Genomic DNA, 17033 nt, shown 5'->3' on the forward strand with positions numbered 1-17033 from the left:
CCGGCAGCACGGGGAGCTGATGGACGGGCATGTCCGCTCTTGGTGGCACCACGGTGCTTAGCTCAGGGGCTTTGCCCGACCTGAGACTCGTGTCCACTGCAAAGTGTGAGCCCCTGGGCGGCGTCTGGAGCCTGCTGCTGAGTGTTGAGGCAGCGCACAGGCTGGCGTGGGGGTCCTCTGCACATGCTTCTGGAGTGCCTCAGTTCCCAGACAGGCGCTCGCAGCTCTTGAGTTGTGCGTGACAAGCTTCAGGACACCATTTCATCCCAGTAAAGTCCTCCCAGTCCTTTGGGTTGCATCCCACCTGGGTCAGCCCTTCCTGCTTCTGAACTGGCACAACTCAAGAACTAGGTAACAGAGAGCATTTGATCCCAGGCTGGCCACGCTGTGACCCAAGATCCGGAATGCTCCTCAAATAACATCAACATATCCCCATGTAAACAGTTGGTAGATGCTCTGAAGAGTAAGTAATTGGTACAACAGTAGAGGATTAGGGCAGCTACAGAATGTCAGACTGACAAAGAGGTTCACACACTGTCACTCTGCCAAGAAGTTTGGACAATTATCTCTGTCTTCATTAGAGAAGTGGCAATTAGGAGGAGATTTCATCTTGTTACCATTTCCCTTCACAATATGTGATTCTTGTATAATTACCTTTTTATATATTACTTAATAATGTGGTTAGTGTGTATCCATAGAAGTGTTGGAAGGGGAGTTCTTTAGTTATAGTGGCAAAACTAAAGCAAAATAATTATAATTTAGTGTAACTATTAGACAAATGTAAGTAAGAAATTAATCTTTCTGTGCTATCCTGCTTTCCTTACATGCCCCAAATCTTCCATGTTTTAATTAAGGTTTTAGAGTGCACTAGAGATATAAAACTGGCTGTTGGGAAAAGAGAATGGGGTATGTTGGTTAGGAAGAGGGATGTGGAATTAACTGATTTCTGAACCCCTCACTTCTGGCATGGCTTGAACAAAACATGCCTTACCTTTTCTGTGCCTCAGCTTCCTCAGAGTAATATGAGAGTACCTATCCTCTCTCTTGTACATTCTTTTAGATCTCTGCAAAAGCTCTAAGCATAGTTATTTGTAGCTAACTGAATCTTTAAAAAAACTTCATAATGTTAATTTAATAGAGATTATCTGCTATTAAATTATGCACTGGTTTTTTTTTTCTACTTGATCCCCACTTTGATAGTATTTTCTTGGGCACTATCTTAACAGGAAGTGGCACAGTAAGAAATCCCAAAGCATAGCCTAGGGATAAATTCATTCCTTGTCCTGAAATGCAGCTGCAGCTGTGTTTTCCCTGTAGAATCAGGGCAGAAGTAAATAACTAAAAATTTTTTGCTACTGAACTCATCTTGTCAACTGATTTTAACTCTGTAAAAACTCAGAAATTTACCCAATCATTTCTCTGTGATGTTGATATCAAAGTCCTTTTTCCAATGCTTTGTCTCTACAGAATCCTTTCAATTGGTGCTCAAAAAAACCCTCACAAAAGTGCTGAATGTCCTCTATTACCATTCTACAGATGGAAAAACGGAGGGATGGCAAGAGTGGCTCCTTGTTGCATATCAGAGCTAGCAGTACAGTGCAGCTCCCCTGGTTCCTAGTCCAGTGCTTGCTTCATTAACCACACTGTTCATATTTTGCAGCTGTACCATTAATAAATATAGTTATGTGGTTTCTAATTGTCAGCATGGCCCAAGGAGTCTCTGGGCCCAAGAGGCCCAGCTTAACAGAATAGGCTATGGTTTCTATGTATGAAAAGGAACTGTGACATGGAAACAGGGAAGCATAACTCTGCTTTTGGCAGTTTCAAAATGCCTGCATGTGATACTGAAATTAAAAGGGTTTACTGCTCTGTCTCTGGAAATACCTATGAGCTGCACCAGTATTCAGCAAAATTTTTGAGAAGGAGGAAAAAGGGTTAAAGGAGAAGGAGCAGAGGCAGCATAGCTCAGATCAGGCTTCTAGTGCTGGCCTGAAGGAATGTCTCCTGGGATGGAAGGCTCTTGCTACTGCAGAGATTTCTCAAACAGAAACTGAGCTTAATGTCTCTCAGACTCCTACCCTCACAGACCAGCAATGAGAAGGGAATCTGTAACTTGGAATTGTGCTGGGGAGGATAATTGGCTCTGTGCTGGCTTTGCCATGCTCCAGTGAGTTCACACGCTGCATGGTGAAACCTTCTCTGTCTTAGAAATACCACGCTGCTTCCTGGTCATCCCTGTGAGCCTTTTGGTCTCGCATCTTGTCCAGCAAACTTTTGTCAGTCGTATTGTAAACAGTTTGTTCTTTTCTTGGGGTGGCAGCATGAAAATGAATTAGTGATTTATTTAATGATAGATGTCTGAGAATTCAGGCTGAAACAATTGCATAGGAGTCAGGCTCTTTCTTTCCTTCTTTTATCATTATCACATGCTTTCTCCTCCCCTTTCAGGTACTAGAATCTGATGTTGCCTTTACATTCCTCTCTGGCAAGCCCACATTTGCCCCCCTATTCATTGGCAGTATGATCTTCACCTTCTCAGAAACCATGAGCTCAGAGCTGTCTAATAAAGCTGCCGTGGTTTTCTGCATGCCATCGTATAGCTAGCAGCTTTAATGGCTTTAACATATTCCCTGAGGAGATACATATTTTTCTCATTTGTTTGCACCCTCTGACTGGGCAGGACACAAGGAACTGGAGTGTGCTGAAGGAGCTGGATTACAAATGCACTTCATATGGCTAAAAATTTGCCTTTAAAGACTGCACAAATGCAGGATTCATATTATTTTATTTATCACTCCCTTTGTCTGTGTGAATGTAACAAAATACGATTCGAGCTGACCTTCTATTGACTGTTCTCAATCTCTCCTCTTTTTGTTCTGTTGCAGGTAAAGGATTTTAGGAATTTGCTTGGGAACATCCTCTTTCTTCCTAACTTGGAGTCTTGCACTTATTTTTTACTTTTGATGCGTTTGTCAGGTCTAACTAGGACTCCAGCTCCTAGATCCTTCCTCTCTAAGATCAGATAGAATATCAGTTTGGGTACACTAGGAAGATGCATCTGGTACGTCCATTGAAAAAAATCATTATTCCAAAAGAAGCCTGCTCAAGCCAAGCAAATGTGCTTTCAGTTTTTCCTGGTATTTTCTGATGGTAAAATCGGATGGCTAGGATTTGCGTTTAAGTGCTGTTGCCAGAGCCTGTGCAAATTCCTGCTTAAGCAAAGGTATTAAGGTGAAGTATAGCGTTTAACCATCACAATGAAGAAACCAGAGCTTCCACATAAAAATCATATTCCAGTGGTACTATAGAAAAACTTCTGAAAGAGAACTTCAGGATTTAGCGTTGTCATTTTCTAAGGGACTGGCAATGAAAAGCAAGTTTGGGAGGAGAATGTAAATGAAAGTTATGGCAGAATTAAATTCATATTGTGTGTGTATGAAAAAATCTGAAAGACACCTCAGGAATGCAGTAGAAAATTGGAGCAGGCATGGAGAGGGAGTAATAACATTCAGCCTAATTTTGGTCTTCCCTACCCCCAGTCAGTGCTGAGAGACACAAAAGCAGCTCTGTGGGGAACAGGAAGCCAATTGCACTAAATGGATTACTTCCAAATGGGCATTTGGTAGTAGTTCTATTTTTTATCTTCAAGTTTAATTTCACACTCTATGTGAGAGAAGAGAATTGTAGCTTTCAATAGCAGGGCAAAAAAACACTTAATACATTATATTTTCTTTTTCTAGCTCATAACTCAGGCAATGAAATTGTATCTGTACATAATCTCTTATTTTATACCCAGGACCAAGTTCTAATCTCTGCTGCAAAGGAACAGTCTTGCTTGTGCTTCGGTTAGTTTTGGGTTCTTCAGTCAAACACTGAGATTTGAGGGCACCTTTGCCATGTTCTGTCCCCTGTGATGGCTAGTTCCTACAGTAAAATGCTGGCTATGTCCACACTTCCTTTTTTTCCCCTCTACAAATCTTTGATGAGTTGATGCCAAAAAAATCCAGGCAGCAAATAAATAGGATTTGAAGCTGGTTTTCTTCCTGAGGTTGAAGCTTTGTGGGCAGTGAGAACACCTATTGTACAGTGCAGAGATAATCAGGTGAGGGGTAAGCAAGCTGTTTTCTTCTCAGCAGGATATGGTAGCTCCACAGGTAGATTACCTCCCTTGCCTGATTTAAAATGAACGTGGGCATCTGTCAATGGCATATAGGACAGACGTAAGCTGTGTCTGTGAACAGCAGTGACTGTTGGCGCAAAAGTTGTGACTCCTGCATTTTATTGCTGGATTCAACTTAAAGAATGTACTGGGAAAGTCACTTTGCTTCTCAGTGATTAGATTTTGACTTCCCCTTGTCAAGTCTGTCAAGTACCTTTAAGGTTATTGATCCCTACCTTGGCTCAGGATCTGATAGTAAAGCCTCTTGGTTCGGTATGAAACCGAACGGTTTTCGGTTGTGAAAACAATGCAAGCTGAATGTGTCTCTTGTGCTTTCTCCTGTTTGCAGACAACCTGCTGGTTCTTACTGTTGCCACCAAGCAGACTGAGGGATTCCAGCGCTTTAGAAGATCAGCGCAGTTCTTCAACTACAAAGTCCAGGTGATGGCTAGCAGCCTTAGTGGTGATTGGTCAAAGGGAATTTTGAAGTGTTGAATGGATAAGACTTGGCCACAAAATTATTAAATAAAAGCTCAAGAGAGGACACACCTACTCAGCTGGCTGAAAAATACTGTGACTGGGGCATTTCTGCAGCAGTCTCTTATTCCATCCTTAATGTTGGCTTGAGATAAGATCCATAACCCCAGCTCAGGGGAGCCCCATGGCACTTTTCCATTGCAATGCCAAAACGCGCAGTCTGGCGTGTGCTCCTGTCCCTGTTGCTGAGCGTGCTTTGTTACTGTGCTGCATGTTACTCTGCTGTCCATCCCAGAGAAGGGTTCAAAGGCTGGTGTATATACCTAGTCCATCTGTCCTGATGCTGGTTTTTCTGTTGTGATTTGCACTGGGAGTTACCAGGACTAGTAAGATTGTGGGTTCTGGTCCTTTCCTGTGAGTCTTGCTGGGCGAGCGACCTGTTCAGTGGACCCTGTGCCTGTCGTTCATTAGGTGCTGGGGCTGGATGAGGAATGGCAGGGTGGAGATGACAAGAACCCAGCTGGAGGTGGGCAGAAGGTCCGTCTCTTGAAATCAGCTTTGAAGCAGTATGCAGACAAGGAAGACTTGATCATCCTTTTTGTAGAAAGGTAATGAGTTGGAAAGTATTTGCCCTGAACTGAATCATAAGACTGTTTGGACAGGTTCTTACTAAGAAGAAATGAACTCTGAAGTAGATTGCTTTTAGAAGGTGTGTCCAGACCTCCTCTTTTTTCCCCCCCTGAATTCTCTGCAGTTGCCTGAGAGTTGCTCAGAGCTGCATCCGTGGCAGCTGGGAAGGTCTGATCAGGATAGGCTGATTCCAGCTCTTGCATGAAGTTGATAGCATTATACCTGTTTCTGCCACGGTGGAATTTGGCTGCCTCTGTCTGCAGAGAATGGACAGACAATTTCTGTGGCTCTAGGCAGGCCTTTCTTACCAGAATTATTTGTTTTATAAGGTGAGGCAGGCTGCAACACAATCCCAAGAGCCAAGAATTAGTCTGCCAGAGAAATGTGAAGAGGGAAAAGGATAGTTTGGACTCTCAGTGTCTTTTCCAACAGGCAGAGCTGGGATCTCTGTATCTGTTTCTAGCTTCCGTGGCAGGGAGATCATCTTTTGCAGCTCAGAGTGTCTGTGTGTGTTTAGAGAAGTTTGGAATGATTAATCTCTGGAGTGAGCAACTTTTTCACTCACCAAAATGAGTTTGAAGTACACAAATCCTCTTGCAGCAAATGCAAGTCTCATCCTTGGAGTGTCACCTGGAAATCAGTCAGTTCCACCCCATGCTGAAGAGACAGCGGCTGGAGTGCAGCATCCAGTGACTAGTGTCTCGTATAGGTTCCTCCTGAAGCTTTGCAGGATGCCAAAAAGTGTGACCTATGGGTTTGTTTAATCTAGAAAGGAATGGCAGAGTAATTCTTCCTCCAATAAGTAAAAAGTTGTTCCAAGCGGTGAGGGCACCAGAACTTCACAGTTCCAAATGTAGGAAGCAGGAAGAGATCAGCATGTTTTGCAGCTTGGAAGGTTTGCTTTTATCATCAGTGAAAACTGTAAAAATAAGAATGGGCATAAGTTGCCCCCAGCCATTGTGGAATCTTCTGCAGTGGGAAGTAACATCTTCCGCTCTATTAATAGGATTGCATTTAATTAGCTATAATTACGACAAAAAAATGTAATACTGTGAAGCAGAACTAAAAGAAAGGGATTCCTAAAGAATTGTCTGTTTCTAGAAACTTTTCACACTGATACATTTTTCTGACTCCATTCCTCTCTGTCCCTTTCTTGTCTGTCTTTTACTGTAGCTATGATGTACTCTTTGCTTCGGGCCCAACAGAACTGCTGAAGAAGTTCAAACAAGCCAAGAGCAAGGTAGTCTTCTCAGCAGAGAACTACATCTATCCTGACAGAAAGTTGGAAGCCAAGTACCCTCAGGTTCGAGATGGAAAGCGCTTCCTGGGTTCTGGAGGTAGGATGCAGAACCTTCTTTCAGATGAGAACCTCTCTCAGCTTTTTCCTCCTATTAGAAGGCCTTTGGGAGAAGCAGCAAGGGGCTGGGTGTGGAAAGCATCTTGATAAAGGATGGTGCAAACTGAAGCCCTGTGCATAACTGGCCAGAGTGGAAGGACTAACAATGCTCCTGGCTTTACCTGCAGGAGGGGACATAGCTGTGAATTGCCTGCAGAGTACAGGAACCTGCTTCCTGTCCCTTCTCCCTTTTCAGTGAGCCTTGTCATTCAGGGTGTGGGTATCTGAGCTTTTCTGATGTTGAAGATTACAGGTTTGATCCTGCTGTCATTCCAAGTTGGGAAGTGCAATCTATGCATGCCTCTGCTGAAAGCTGGTGGATCTTTGCAGCAACACAGGCTGGAGTGAGACTTTGTGTGAAAGAAGTGAGAGTGTGTCTATACAGGAGTACTTCCCTTTTTCGGTTGTATGGGTTGAAACACCTCTTCATACTTATTCCCACAGGCTTCATAGGTTATGCTCCAAACCTGAAGAAGCTTGTGGAGGAGTGGAAAGGAAAGGATGATGACAGTGACCAGCTCTTCTATACGAATGTCTTCTTGGATCCAGAAAAAAGAGTAGGTGTAGCTAGACTTTGGGATTACGAAGAGTTGTCTGAGAAGCATTGCTGTTAATCCTCTGTGCAGTATCCCTGTTGACAGTAAAATAAGTTAATCACATACATATTGACCCTTAATTACTGCTCTGGCATCCTTACATGAAAAAAGGCCAGTAGTATGTCTAGTCACCCTTTCTCTTCTGAAAATTTGAGTTCTAGACACTACCCACTTGTTCTGTCATTGGCAGTTTTTATCTTTAAGCTTAAAATGTGAGTGGGAAGATAGATGTCTTATAACAAGTCTTATTGGAAACTCACACCAGTATCTGTATGTGCTGATGTTTAAAGTTATTGAGTGTGGCAGAACTAATGAACTTCCTCCCAGGGGACGTGAAATCCAGATGTTAAGTGCGTATTGTCCCTGCAGAGCACAGTGCTGACTTACATCCAGCCTAGCACTAAAGTATGCGGCAGGTAAAGGGACAGATGAGGCCTGAGCAGATTTGAGGTGATGAAAGGGACAAAGTTTCCCAGCCTTGTCACCGCTGTTGTGGCACAGGACAGGGTCTGTGGGCAGCACAGTGTGTAGCCCTGCTGGAACAAAGAGGCTGCCGCTGCCTTCAGCAAATACCTCCAGATCCTGGCTGACAAAATCTGCGTCAGCCTATGTAGCATGCCACGTAAGGCCACACAGCAGCCTGGAATGGACCCTGGGAGCATCATTGCCATTCCAGCACCGTGTGGTGCGCTGGGTGAATCATCCAGCCCACAGGGTGATTTTGTGCCTGTTGTCCCTGCCCACTTTGCATTACGCAGTGCATTCTTTCCCTGAGGGATAACACAAATGCATGGGACAGTAAAGTCAAGAGGAGGCATTAGAAATGGGAAACTGCTTTCAAACTGATTAGAGGAGTTGCACTGCTTTACCAGCAGGGCTGGTAAAAAATCCAGAACAGCTGCACTTTTTTACTTCCCTAAATCTGACTATGGCCCATGATATTTCAACACGAACAGTTCCTTTAATGTTCTCATCTGCAGTTCTGGCCCTGTGCCACACTGAGACTGAGTAATTCCACTGACTTGGCATTCAGACAGCGGATGTTAGCACCCTGCTGTCCTTGCCAGTAATCAATCTTAATAGATGCCTGGAAGGATTCTGACTCTGTTAAGCCAGAGCTAGATTTTAGTCTGACAAAAATCCAGTCAGAGTCTGATTTGCAGCAGGGGATAAAAACAAAGCTTGCACAAGCTGGTCTTGCACCCTTACTGTGTTCTGGTTTGACACCGGTACCTGGGGCAACACTTGGTGTAACGCTTGCCCTGTGGATAGATGGCAAGAAACTGTCTTCACGGCAGATGTTTTTGCTGTCTTGGCATTCTTGCATATGATATGTGGGTTTTATATGACTGTGCTGCAAGCGTGCTTCATTAATATGCTGAGTATTATTATTGGCACACCCACAGTAGCTTTAAAATGTTTATTTGCATGGGTTTGCCTAATATAATATGTTTAAATTGTTCTAGAAAATAGTGAATTTTCACAGGTTCAAGTGAAAATGAGGATTAGCTGGGGGTGTTTTAGGCTCTGAAGCTTGGAGAGAATGGAAATGATGATAAGAATGTGATGTATCTTTGCTCAGCATAGGATCTCTCACAGGTAAAGAATGGATACCCACTTGTGTTCTAATTAGTGTTATTTACCTCATTCTTTTAAAGGAAAATGTCAACATCAGTCTAGACCAAAGAAGCCGGATCTTCCAAAACCTAAATGGAGCATTAGGTGAGATGTAAGAAGGAACCTCATTTCTCCTTGGAATCTAATTCCATGCTGACACCAGAAATAAAGTTGTGTTGTGGCTGAAGGGATTAAATTTCAGAGGTGCCTGTCCCTCAGTAAAAAGCCTCTGCCGGAGTTCTGGGATTTATTTGCAATTCCGCTGCGACCAACTAGGTTCTCACTGCAATTCCCTCTTCACCTTGGGGAATGCAGGTCGGGTTTTCCATCTTACACCTCCTTGCCACTTTGATCTCCAAGCATGTCGGATTGCATTACCCTTGGAGTGAAACTGGGAGGGACTGCAGTGCAAGTAATAACACACAACCCTGCCTGGGGCTTGCCTGTCTTTGCACTTCAGAGCTTTGTGTGGAATGCCACAGAAGGTGAGATGCAGCCAGACACTGCCTGTGAACACACTCTGACTGTACCAGGCTTCTGACCTGACCAGCTGATTGATTGATTGATTGATTGATTGATTGATTTTGCTGGTCATGGCAAAAATTATTCACTTATTCTCAATAACCATCAATAGCTTCTTCCTTACAGCACAATTTGTCAATGCCAGTTTTGAAAGACTATTTCAGTGTGGCTTCTGACAATTCCCAGTAGAAGGCATATCAGCCCAGCAAGCTGCACTCTTTGTTCAACTTCCCAGCCATCCTCCTGTTACCTCACAGGATCATTCTGAACATTTTTTCTCCTTTTTGGATATGGTCTGTAGCTCTTAAACTACTTGTGCATAGTTATCCACGTCCATGCTTTCATCTTTCAGCAGTTGTTCAGTACAGATGAGGCACTGTGCTGCTAATTATTAATAAGAGCCTTCCTCTGATAACACAATGGCAATGTCATTTCCAGATGAGGTGGTTCTGAAGTTTGAAAACTCACGAGTGAGAGCAAGAAACTTGTTATATGACACTCTCCCTGTGGTGATTCATGGAAATGGACCCACCAAGGTAAGCGGGTGTCCGGAGAGAAAGATTTGGTATGTGTTTGTTGCAGAGTGCCCCTTCAGGCTCGAGTGTATTGGGTTACTGTCTTCACGTACACTGACCTTCCCTGTGTACACTTACGTTGGAGAAACAATAAGTGGTCCAGGTCCCTAGCAGCAAAATGAGTCTGGTTCAGAGTTCAGCGTGTCATTAGACCCTCAGGCTGTCATGCTTTTTAGATTCTTTAGTCCAGGAAGAAGGTAAAGAGGTTCTGATGAAATGTGATTTTACATGGGGGGTGGATGCAAAGAAAGTCCCCTGCCCTGTAATGCGTAACATGGCAAATTGACTTCTGCAGCTGCAGTTGAACTACCTGGGAAACTACATTCCTCAGATATGGACATTTGAGACTGGCTGCACTGTGTGCGATGAAGGTCTGCGAAGCCTCACAGGGTTTAAGGTAAGGCCGATGTCTGTTCAAAGCTCTCAAGACAAGTCTTACTGTGAGATCTTACGTGTCTGATGTGGTACCTGAGCCACCACTTCTCTTTTCACTGAATGTAGGATGAGGCATTGCCAATGATTCTGATTGGCGTTTTCATCGAGCAGCCTACTCCATTCCTCTCTGAGTTTTTCATGCGGCTTCGTAACCTTCATTACCCAAAGCAGCGAATCCAGCTCTTCATTCACAACCATGTAAGTACAACCTTGGGACATGGCACATGCAGGGAAAACGTATACCTCCTCCTGTCCTGTAGGCACCTTTGCAACCTTTGACTAGACTTCCAGGCTCTGTAATCCCAGTGCTTGTCTGCAATGGCACCTATAAGATAGCTTCATCCAGCTGTAAAGATGTGGAAGTGGGAAGAACTGTTGCTTGTCTGTTTTGGCATTTTCAAGAACAGGAGGCTGAGCAGCCTGGGATGAGGCCATCTCGTCTGTTTTTCCTTATTTTTCCTTTGATATAGGAGCAACATCACTTGATGCAGGTGGACTCTTTTGTTAAAGAGCATGGCAAAGAATATCTCGCCATCAAAGTGATTGGACCAGATGATGAGGTGGAGAATGCTGAGGCACGTAACTTGGGCATGTAAGTGAAGAGGCCAAACACGATGGCAGCAGAGTGAGCCTGTGTCCAAACTAAGGCAGTCCAGAATTTCCTAGTATCATCACTATCAAGTGGATGCTTCCCTTCTTTCAGTCACCCTCTTCTTTCAATTTTCATGGCATTAACTCCCCATGCCCATTATATATTGGAAAAAAATCAGCCCCAATACCAACTCCCTTTCTCCAATTTCAGAAACCAAGTTCTCACTGGTCCTTTGCTCTGTTAGAAGGATAGCCCTGTACCTCCTGCTGTCATCAAGCGGTCTATGTGCCCAGTCATAGATCACAAAGAATATGCATCTGTGTCTCTGAAGAGTGTATTAGTAAAACTAAGAGCTACGGGCAGAGTATCTTCCTGTCTGTGATCAGGAGGTGTGAGTTTCAACTTAGGTCTGGATTTGGGCGGACCGTAAATGGGAACCTCTTCAGTTTGCACTATATTGTGTGCTATTGGATACTGAATCTGATGTGCTTGTAGTATGCTAGCCTTCTGGGTTGTTAAGTTAAACTGAACTTTTCTGAGCACCCAGAAGACCTTTAGTCTACAAGGTGAGGGAATTCCTGGTGTTCTGTCGCTTGTCTTGCTCTCTACTAGGAGGATTTTGATGTGGCTTTTCTTGTTCTTTGGCTACAGGGATTTGTGCAGAAAGGATCCTGACTGTGACTATTACTTTAGCCTGGATGCTGAGATAGTTCTGAAGAACACAGAGACTCTAAGGATCCTGATCGAACAGAACAAGTGAGTTCTTTGGTCTGAGCAATCCTTACTGGTCATCTTTCACACGAGGAATACAGTGAGCTGTTGTATCAGTGAGATGTGTAAGGTGTTAGGAGAACTGTGTGTCAGAGATGGAATGTTAGACAGACGCCTCTTATTTCATCTTTTTTTTACTGTAGTTGTAATCCCTGGATTTTAGGCCGTGGATGTAAATCATCCCTAGTTTTGTCTTTATATAGTCACTACAGCAAATCAGATTCTAAAGGACCTGCTGCAGGGTGCATGCAGTTAGATAGGAGATTGTGACCCTGTTTGCCCTTTCTTATGTGGAATTTTATTCCAACGGAGTCTACAGAAGCAGCAACTCTGTAAGAGAGGGAGAATCTAACTCTTACAGTCCTGTGATTTGTAAATCTTTTCCTTTTCCTCCTGTGGTAACATCCTATCCTGCAATTCCTTTTTCTGTTGTGCTCACAGGCTGGTGATTGCGCCACTGGTAAGCCGTCACGAGAAGCTGTGGTCAAATTTCTGGGGAGCGCTGAGCCCTGATGGATACTATGCCCGTTCAGAAGATTATGTGGATATTGTTCAAAGGCGGAGAGTGTGAGTATGCAAAGAGAGTTTCTTACTGATATAATCCCTCAAATGTGAAGCTTGCTGCAGCACATTATCGTCAAACCAGCTACTGTCAAAGAACCAGAGAGCACAACTATCTTTACATATAGAAAAGGAAAAGAAGTCTGTACTCCCATTTGGAAGTTGCTCTATGTTCTCCCTTGAGCAGAGACCACAACATACTTTGGGTAGATTTTCTTATGATCAGATAAGAGTTTAATAGTCCTGACTTTGCTGAAATCACTTCATCTTACTCGTGTCATGTTTTCCCACCTGTGGATTATAGTTAGTGTGATCCTTAAAATCCTATAAAGTGCTTTTTAATCTTTATCAACTAGCCTTCATAAAATACCAGGTGATCCTTGAATGGAAGATTCACAAAATATAATTGTTGGTTCATTCATATTCTTGCATGGCCCTCTCTTTTTTTAGGCCATTATGTGTGCGATAAACGCTGGAAATCAGCTTATGTGCTTTTGGCTGGTTCATTTTTCTTAAATCACTGGAAAAAAAATATGTTGATCTCTCTGGGAAGAGATTCAAGCCATTAATTATGTCCCTAGCAAAAAACACACAGTGGCAATTAAGTGCTTTCACAGTGGCCTAGCATTTGTGCAGCTTGAAAGCTCAGGGCAATATAAGTGATTTTTCCTGGAATGACAATTCCTGTTGGTATGGTTTCTCCCTGCTGTTCCAAGTTGGCTCATTTAGGCAAGCCTGGCTGGTACTGCAGTGCTGCCTGCCATCCTGTCAAGTCCAGCAGTTTCCTTCTTAATGGTATTTCAAGTCTTACTCTTCCACCCATGTGTTTCAGCGGGCTTTGGAATGTTCCCTACATCAGCAGTGTTTACATGGTTAAAGCCAAGGTTCTGCGATCGGAGCTTGACCAGGGAGATCTCTTCCACAGCGGCAAGCTGGATGCTGACATGGCCTTCTGCCACAACGTTCGGAATCAGGTCAGTCGAGGAGAGAGAGGCTGGCAGGGGAGAACTGCGTGCCAGCGTGGAGGTGACAAGATTTAAGTAGTTTCAAGATATTCAGCTCTGCCAGGGCATGGGACAGGATGAACTGGCATTACTTGATACTGTGCAGGCTTGGAACAGTGCAGGATTTCTGTCCTGCTGTGAAATCACACAGAGCCAGGGACCACTAAATGCGGATAACGTTTTGTTCTTGGGCCTATTCAGAGCTGTTCTAAATGGGGTTGATGGGGTAAGAAGGAAGAACCTAATCTCACAGCAGCTGCTCTGCTTTTCTTCTTACCCTGTCTGACAAGAGGCACAGAATTACTGGCTCTGGCTGTAACCTTTCAAAGTTCCTCATATCCAGGGTGGAAATTAAACTGAAGGCCCAGAGGAAAAAGAATGAGTAAACGCACAGCTTGGACAGAGCCATCATCACTGGGGAACTGTCCAGTGCTTACATTTCGTAGTGGCTCACAGAAAGGCGAGGTTTGGAAATAAAACTTGATTATCGTTTCCCTCTGTCCTGCAGGGAGTCTTTATGTACCTGACAAATCGGCATCAGTTTGGACACATACTGTCCCTGGAGAATTACCGGACAACTCACCTCCACAATGACCTCTGGCAAATATTCAGCAATCCCGAGGTGAGGTTACCTGCGTGCTCAGCAGGCTTAGCAGTGTGGCCTGTGAGGATTTGATGACTACCTTCACCGATAAGGAAGGTCCAGGCTTTGTAATAATGATGTCTCTCAGGTGGGATGAGGAGCATAGTCACAGAATTTAAAGATGGTGTTTATGTGGCTCATAACATCAGAATCTTCAAAGCCTGTGAAATACTCCTGCATGGCCTGGCCTTTCATTGCCTCTTTGATCAGGCTGCACAGAAATGACTGGTTTGCTTATCTTTTAACTGCAGGACTGGAGAGAAAAGTACATCCATGAAAACTACACAGCAGCTCTGAAAGGGAAACTGGTAGAAATGGTAAGAAAACTTTGCTCTTATCCATCAGAATGGGAGATTAGCATCAGGACAATGCATGTATCATCACTACTGCCATTCTTGGGAATAAGCTGTTCAGCACTACCTCATAGTCTTTCAAATCCAAAGGAAACATGACCTTGAAAGTATTTTTAGAGCCAAATCATTCTTCTAGAAGTACATTTCCAGCTCTCTTTAAGTGGAAGTGGGGCACATAAATCAGAAGACAAATTTCTATCCTCAATATTTTATTTACTGCCCACTTAAAACTGACTCCATCTACAAACAGTTTAGTCTCGTTCCTTTTTCCTCAAGCACCTGTCCCTGTTTCTGCTGTTCTCACCTGTCTGCTTTCCACAGCCCTGCCCAGATGTTTACTGGTTCCCCATATTCACTGACACTGCCTGTGATGAGCTGGTGGAAGAAATGGAACATTATGGCCAGTGGTCCACAGGTGACAACACGGTGAGAAAAAGTTGGAGCTTTTTGATTTCTGGGTCACACCATTATCCATGCATAATTTGGTGGCAGTAGTGCCTCCAGTAGGAAGGTATTAGACCCCACAGTTAAATCAGGAAACTAGAGGCAATACTCTAATTCTGTTCCTGATTAATTCTGTGATTTTGCCCATGTTTTAAAATGTGAATTAATTTTTCTGAGTCCCCTTTAGTGTCCTCTGAAGCTACAGTGTTCAGCCCTTCTGATGGTAGTATTGTTTACCTTGGGGATTAATTATTGTTTGAAATTAGAGTTCCACCGTGGAAATTCTGATAAATAAATGTCATATTTATTTGTAGTTACCAGAAACAACTGCTTTTCATTCCTAAGGTCCAAGGTTCCCATCCTCATGGGTATTTTCATTATTCTGTTTCAGGACAGCAGAATACAAGGAGGATATGAGAACGTCCCAACTATTGACATACACATGAACCAAATTGGTTTTGAAAGAGAATGGTATAAGTTTCTTCTGGAATACATTGCACCCATCACAGAGAAACTGTACCCAGGATACTATACCAAGGTATGTATACTTTAGTATCAAAACTTGTGGTCAGCTCAGGGCCTCCTCCAGTTGCAACTTTGTGAAAAGACTGCTGGCATCCCCTAGCAGTATGCGTACTGTTTCCCAGTATGGAGGAACTGACCCTGGAGTATGACATAATTACATGCATCAGGAAAGATGCAATTTCCCAGTAGCATTTTCCTGCCCTACTGTTGCCTTTCTCTTAGCAGTGGGAGGCAGTTTAAATGTTACACACTCTACAGTTCAGTAGCCATGGACTGCTACAGCCCTATAACAGATGTGTACTTTGCTCTTCTCTCCTGCAGACTCAGTTTGAGCTAGCCTTTGTAGTTCGCTACAAACCTGATGAGCAGCCTTCTTTAATGCCCCATCATGATGCTTCCACCTTTACCATTAACATTGCTTTGAACCGTGTTGGAATAGATTACGAGGTAAGTGTGTGCCAATGTGTCAAGAATGCAGTACAGCCTCTGGAGCAGTCCAGGCAGCTGAAAACCCTTTCCTTATCCATATCTGCCTTCTTCACACTAAGGATTGCAATTAGTGACTGGACTAGGGTAGAAAGAAGATTTTTGAATGCATCAGAACACAGGATGCTCCCCAAGCACCTTCTCACACTTCCAGAAGGGCTGCCAGGAGAAGGCAGAGGCCCTTTTCCTGAGGTGTTTTTACCAAGCTGATGTGTCTCTTACTTTGTTTCCATCAGGGAGGAGGCTGCCGGTTTCTGCGCTACAATTGCTCCATTCGAGCTCCACGGAAGGGGTGGACCCTTATGCATCCAGGACGCCTGACCCACTATCATGAAGGTCTTCCAACCACCAAAGGAACCCGTTATATCGCAGTGTCCTTTCTTGACCCCTAGAGCTGTGCTTCACAGGAAGGACCTTTCCCTGGCCCTGCTCACTGCTGACTTTGAGTGGAAACAGGGAATGCTACTGAGAGTTTCTAAGGCATTGATCAAAGCTATTTGGATATTGATTTTTAACAATATTTTGAGACTCCACTACTGGAAGATCTTCCTCTCTGATACTGCAGGTAATATCTAGGAATATTGCTGTAGAATTTGGAAGGAGATTTTGTGCCTTCATTTTTGATTCTGCTCCTCATCTGCTGTTTCCTGGAAATGCGATTTACTTGAACCTTCACTGATTGGTTGGCTTTACAAAAATGCTTTCTTAGACTGGAAAAGCAGCTTTTTGGAGACAAGTCACAAGTTTTCTCTCCAAGTAGCTGGAAGCCCATTTTCATCTACAGCATATACGGGATTGGACACTAGACAATAATTCCTGGATACTATTCCAAATACAAAACCGATCAGAGAGCTGGCTCCAGGAGTCATAACAGTTAAATGTCATACCAGATGGAGCTCAGTAACAGGAGCCCGAAGATCATCTGATTCCTTACCTCTTTGAAGTCCTTGCAAGCACATCACAAAGTTCAAAGCAGCAGCAGTGGCAATATAGGTGCTTCCAGTTAGCTAAAGGAAGGTCTGGTAATGATACTTTACCTCTGGGATTAGACCAAAGAGATAAAAGATAGCCTCCCTGTCTTCTGTCACTGCAGCTAAAAGGAGCATGCACACCCTGGCAGATTCAGACCATGTCAGTGTGTGTAGATAAAATCTAAGAAAGGGAAGGCTGAGAACAACTAAATCAGTTAGGAGGGCGTCACTGCTGAATCGTCTCAGTTCTATCCCATGTTAAGATTGCCAAAAGCT

At 43.7% G+C, this 17033-nt stretch overlaps 1 protein-coding gene across 1 annotated transcript; it reads left to right on the forward strand.

Annotated features, from left to right (window-relative positions):
* The first annotated feature begins 29 nt into the window (after nt 1–29).
* Nucleotides 30–16824, forward strand: PLOD1 (procollagen-lysine, 2-oxoglutarate 5-dioxygenase 1). Its single transcript, XM_010075665.1, has 19 exons — nt 30–234; nt 4509–4600; nt 5108–5244; nt 6440–6603; nt 7107–7219; nt 8917–8980; nt 9836–9933; nt 10268–10369; nt 10474–10605; nt 10878–10999; nt 11651–11755; nt 12212–12337; nt 13164–13305; nt 13844–13957; nt 14230–14295; nt 14653–14757; nt 15167–15313; nt 15622–15747; nt 16023–16824. The coding sequence occupies exons 1-19, from the start codon at nt 30–32 to the stop codon at nt 16176–16178; spliced, it is 2316 nt and encodes a 771-aa protein (XP_010073967.1). The 3' UTR covers nt 16179–16824.
* Nucleotides 16825–17033: the final 209 nt, after the last annotated feature.

This window comes from Pterocles gutturalis, unplaced genomic scaffold, assembly GCF_000699245.1.
Source record: "Pterocles gutturalis isolate BGI_N339 unplaced genomic scaffold, ASM69924v1 scaffold43732, whole genome shotgun sequence".
NCBI classification, from domain to species: domain Eukaryota; kingdom Metazoa; phylum Chordata; class Aves; order Pterocliformes; family Pteroclidae; genus Pterocles; species Pterocles gutturalis.

Bases quoted from the DNA above. Each gene is read 5' to 3' on its own strand.
- PLOD1 (XM_010075665.1), top strand. From the start codon at position 30: ATGTCCGCTCTTGGTGGCACCACGGTGCTTAGCTCAGGGGCTTTGCCC. The intron at 11,756-12,211 runs GTGAGTTCTTTG...TTGTGCTCACAG, and splicing joins ATCCTGATCGAACAGAACAA to GCTGGTGATTGCGCCACTGG. The intron at 15,748-16,022 runs GTAAGTGTGTGC...TGTTTCCATCAG, and splicing joins GTGTTGGAATAGATTACGAG to GGAGGAGGCTGCCGGTTTCT.